Consider the following 4618-nt stretch of genomic DNA (forward strand, 5'->3'; position numbering starts at 1 on the left):
AGTGACTGCTATCGCACTTGTGTCTTTTAAAAAAAAAAATCTGTAGCTTTAGGGTGATTTATGCAAATCTGGCTTTTGAAGAGGGGAGGAGGGGCACGGGGAGTTACATGATTCATTCCAGCATTCGAATGGAGAATCAAGAGTCAGTGCTAGCTTATATTGTGTGTTTTGCTGAGTTTGGAGTCTGAAACACAGCTTGGTCCTGTTCTGTCTTAGTAGCTGGGTCAGTGCTACAGTTTGTGCGTGTAATTAAGCGCAAAGCGCAGTCTTGTTAAAGGTGGCATTCAAAGCAAGGGGGTGCCCCAGAGAGCGCAGCTGTAAGGCAAATGAGAAAAAGTTTTGTTTCTGAGCTGTGGGGAATGATGCTCAAAGGGACAGGAGGGGAAATGGAACAGTTAACATGTCAGTCTAATTGCTTCCCAGGCTGGCCCTCTGCTGTAGCTTTATTCAACGCTCTCTCACGTGGAGCCTTGTATTGCTACCTGGATTTTCTGAAATGTGGGACGCCGACAGCTGGTTTGTACAGCTTTCTGGCCAAGGTCAGGCTGGTCCCGCTCAGATCGGTAATCCCAGATGGATGGCTGCAAGATGCAGGAATACGCCAACCTGGGCCCAGTGAAAGCAGACACAGAATACACCTCATGGTGAGAAAGTGGTGGTTGTCTCTGTTTCCATGGCCATGGAGAACCGCCTGTTCTCCCGGCAGGTCGACAGCTGCCAGAGCTGCTCCTGGCTCAGGCAACCCAGCTCCTTGAGAAGCTTGAAGAGGTCGTTGCGGAACTTGACCCCAATGAAGGCGTAAAGGAAGGGGTTGAGACAGCAGCGGAAGCAGGCCAGAGTGTAGGTCACGTCATCCGCCACATCAAGCTGCTTACTCTTCTTGCACAGGCTGTCTGTACTGTTGAAAGCCGAGATAGTCTTGGCCAACATGACGCCGTTGTACGGCAGCTGGAAGACTATGAAGACTATCACCACCGCGATGATGACCTTGATGGCCTTGTTCTTCTCAAAGTTACGGGCCTGGAGTAAGGTCTTGACGATGACAAAGTAGCAGAAGGACATGACCAGCAGGGGCACGAGGAAGCCAAAGACCATCTGGGACACTCTGATGCCGGTGTTGAATGTGTACAAGTCAGTGGTGGTGATGATGGAGCAGCGGGGGGTGCCGGATTTGTTCACCCCGCTGTGGACAAGCTCCGGGATGGAGAGCACAAAGGCCAGCAGCCAGATGGAGAAGCAGGTGACCTTGCTGATGAAGGTCATGCGGGCGCGGAGACGGTGGGCAGAGGCAGCCTGGACAATGGAAAAGTACCTGTCGATGCTGATGGCAAGGAGCAGCAGCATCCCGCTGAAGAAGCTCATTTTGCAGATGCAGTAGACGGCTTTACAGGCAAACTCCCCAAAAAGCCAATACTTGGCAGCGCTCGTGGCCCAGAAAGGGAGTGTCAGCAGGAAGAAGATGTCTGCTAAGGCCAGGTTCAGCAGGTAGATGTCAGTCATCGTCTTAAGCCTCTTGAAGTAGATGTAGGTGAGCATCACCAGCCCATTCCCCAGAAGCCCTATGAAGCAGATGAGTGAATACATAGCTGGGAGGAAAGCAGCACGGAAGCTCCGGACCTCAGCCTTCTCACAGACACTTTCAAACTCAGTGTAATCGATGGTGATGTTGGGGTCATAATAGTCAGTGACATTGTTCCCTGTGCAGAACTAGAAGGGAAAGGAAGCAACACGGTGAAGGCCTTACCCTGCAATGGAGCAGATCATACAATACGAGAACTGGAAGGGACCCCCAGGGGTCATCAAGTCCAGTCCCCTGGCCTCACAGCAGAACCAAGAACATTTTAGATCACCCCTGTGAGATATTTATCTAACCTGTCCCCTCCTAAATAACTCCTTGCATGCACAAGATCTGAATGGGGGGAAGAGAAGGAAAGTAAAGCCACCAAGGCTCCCAAAGTCCAGAAATCCCAGCACTGTGAGCAGAGTGGGTCAGAGCTTTTCATTCCATTTCTGTGGACGAGAAATGGAAATTCTGCAGGAAATGCCAAAATGTAACTAACATGTTTCATGTTCCTGTGGAGAACCCAGAAACCTCAGTCCTGGCAGACTTATGGGGTGGGAATTGTCAAAACACTGAAAATTTTTCATTTTGAATGCGGGTTTTTTGGAAACTGTGGAAGAAAACAACTTCCTCTTCATTGAGTGGTGTGGGAGCAGAAACATTTCCTGACCAGCTCTGGTCACAAGGAATTCTCTGCCTATCCTCCATCAGTGTTCACCCACTTCCCCTGAGATAATGGAAAGCAGGGCCCTCTCAAGGAGGGGCAAAGCTCAGGGCAAGCCCCCTCCTCCACCTCTACCCTGCCCCCTTCCTGTCTCCCAACCTAGGGAGCTGGGGATTACCTGGGGCATGTCGCGACAGCACCAGCAGCAGGGGTTGCCTTCCCTCACCTCCCCCGGCCCCACTCACCATGCAGAGGGTACTCCCTGTTGAAGCACACCCAGTCGGCATGTGTGTTACACTATTGCTAATCACAAGTGTTTGAAAATTGGGTTAGGTCCCCCCAAAAGTCATTTTTCCCCCCAGTGGAAGTCTCCTATTTGATGGGTTCCTTGAAGGGCCATGTTTCCAAGCTTTTCTTGGCAGCCGGGAGTGTACAAACACTGGCATTTTTACAAATGAACGCCGAAATGCTCCCACCATGCTGCAGTATTGGGGCAGGGGCTCTAAATAAAACCACCAAATCGCACAAGACTGGTGCTAGAACAGTGTGCCTAGGCAACGCTGAGAAGGCCCAGTTGTCATTAGATGCCTTCTGGCTCACCCTGATTTGTAGACCCCCAAGGCTAGAGAGCAGTGTTCCCTTGACTCTTCCCCATCCATGTGTGGATATTTTCCATCCATGTGCAGAATAAAAATTTTTACATGCACCAAGGCCAGTGTGAATATGCACCACTAAACAAAAACAAAACCTAGCAGTGGGCAGTCTGCAATTCTCTGGGCAGCATGGGAATCTCTCCTGGGCTGTTGCACAAGCTCATAGCTTACAGGGAAGGGGGGCCCAGTCTGGTCAGACCTCCTGTATAGTACAGACTAGAGAACTTGCATAAAACCATTGCCTGCCTTGCTAATGGTGAGCACGCCTGGGAACTATCAGAAATGCAGAACTTTAGTGTAGTGGTAGACAGGAATGCTGGGTGATAATATGACTGGCCACCATCTCAATGACATGCTGTAATAAATCAATGAGAGGAGACATCACGACAGCCCCACCAATGCTTCTTGCTCAACTTTTCAGACTACAGCAGCCTGCACTTGCGATAAGTCAGCCCTGCTTTTCTCTGCCCCACTGGTCTCGACTACCCTTCCTTTGTGCAAAAAGGAGAGGCTCTGGTGGTATCTGCCTCTCATTTTTGCATGCTCTTCACTGCAACCCGTGCTGGCTTTCACCACATCCTGCCTATACCTAAGTGGCACCACCTGAAGTGAAAGGGAGAAAAAAAAACACTGCAAACCCATTTGTGTTTTGCAGGGCCCTCGGCTGTGTCTTGTGGGGCGGTGGAGGAGGAATGCTGAAGATGAACTCATGTGTGTCAGCTGGTCTCAGACCACAAGGCTCAGTAATACTAGGTTCTTTATGGGTTTCCTTGCCCCAGATCTCATGTTCCTTTGAATTGGAGGAAGGAGGTATCCCTGGCAGAGGAGGAATCTTCTTCTTGCAATGTACCAGCACCTTCTCACGTGACTAAAGGCTGCAGTATCAGGTCACTATGACCAGATACTTCCAGAGAGCTCAGTACATGACATGTTGAAACCCGGCTGTTTGCTTAGGGGCCAAAATAGGCTACCCTTTTGTGAGAGGATGGCTCGCCAGTGGGATAGATGTACTTGATTGAAACAGGGCCCTGAAGGGTGCCAATGCATGTCTCAGGAACTTTGTTGTGAAGGGTCAGACAACCACACAGCAATGTCTGCAGCTTGGGAAAGGGCTGAATCCTACACAGACAGGTGATTGCTCATGTGACAGTCTCCAGCTTGGAGTATACTTTTACACTGAGGCTACAGTTACACTACCGTGCTCTGTCAACAGAAGTCACTGTCCAAAGAGAGATTTTCCAACAAAACTTCTGTCAACAGAGTGCAGCCACACACAAGAGCCAATTGGAAGAGCGCTCTGCTCTGCCAACAGAGCGGCCGGACTGCCCGGCTGCTCTCTCAGCAAAACAGGGATCTGGCAGAACAGCAGACGGGGCTGCCCCTTGACCTGGACACCTTGTCTGTCGAAAGAAGGCCCCCATGAATGTCCATGCAGCTTTTTTGTCTGCAGAACCTGTCAACAAAAGGCGTTCTTCCTCATCTGGGAGAGGCAGAAGGTTGTCCGACGAAGTGCCAACTTATGTTGACAAAACGCATTTTGTGTATGGACGTTGCACCAGTTTTTTTTGTTGTCAAAACTCCCAAGTGTAGCTGTAGCCAAAGAGAACAATGGAATTCCCTCTGCAAGGGCAAGGTATAAAGAAGACTCCTCCTCTACTTTGGAATTTGTCTGACAGATCCTGAAGGGCAACAGAGAACTTTTCTGGAAGCTGGAGACCCAGGTCAGGAAAGGATAATTTC

The 4618-nt window shown here is 50.1% G+C and overlaps 1 protein-coding gene across 1 annotated transcript; it reads right to left on the reverse strand.

The window, feature by feature from the left end:
• Positions 1-261: 261 nt before the first annotated feature.
• On the reverse strand, positions 262-1690 carry CCR7 (C-C motif chemokine receptor 7). The gene has a single exon (XM_074979163.1). It carries the CDS (start codon positions 1582-1584, stop codon positions 640-642), a length of 945 nt encoding a protein of 314 aa, XP_074835264.1. The 5' UTR covers positions 1585-1690; the 3' UTR covers positions 262-639.
• Between the last annotated feature and the right edge of the window lie 2928 nt (positions 1691-4618).

This window comes from Carettochelys insculpta, chromosome 28 (assembly GCF_033958435.1).
Source record: "Carettochelys insculpta isolate YL-2023 chromosome 28, ASM3395843v1, whole genome shotgun sequence".
In the NCBI taxonomy this organism is placed as follows: domain Eukaryota; kingdom Metazoa; phylum Chordata; order Testudines; family Carettochelyidae; genus Carettochelys; species Carettochelys insculpta.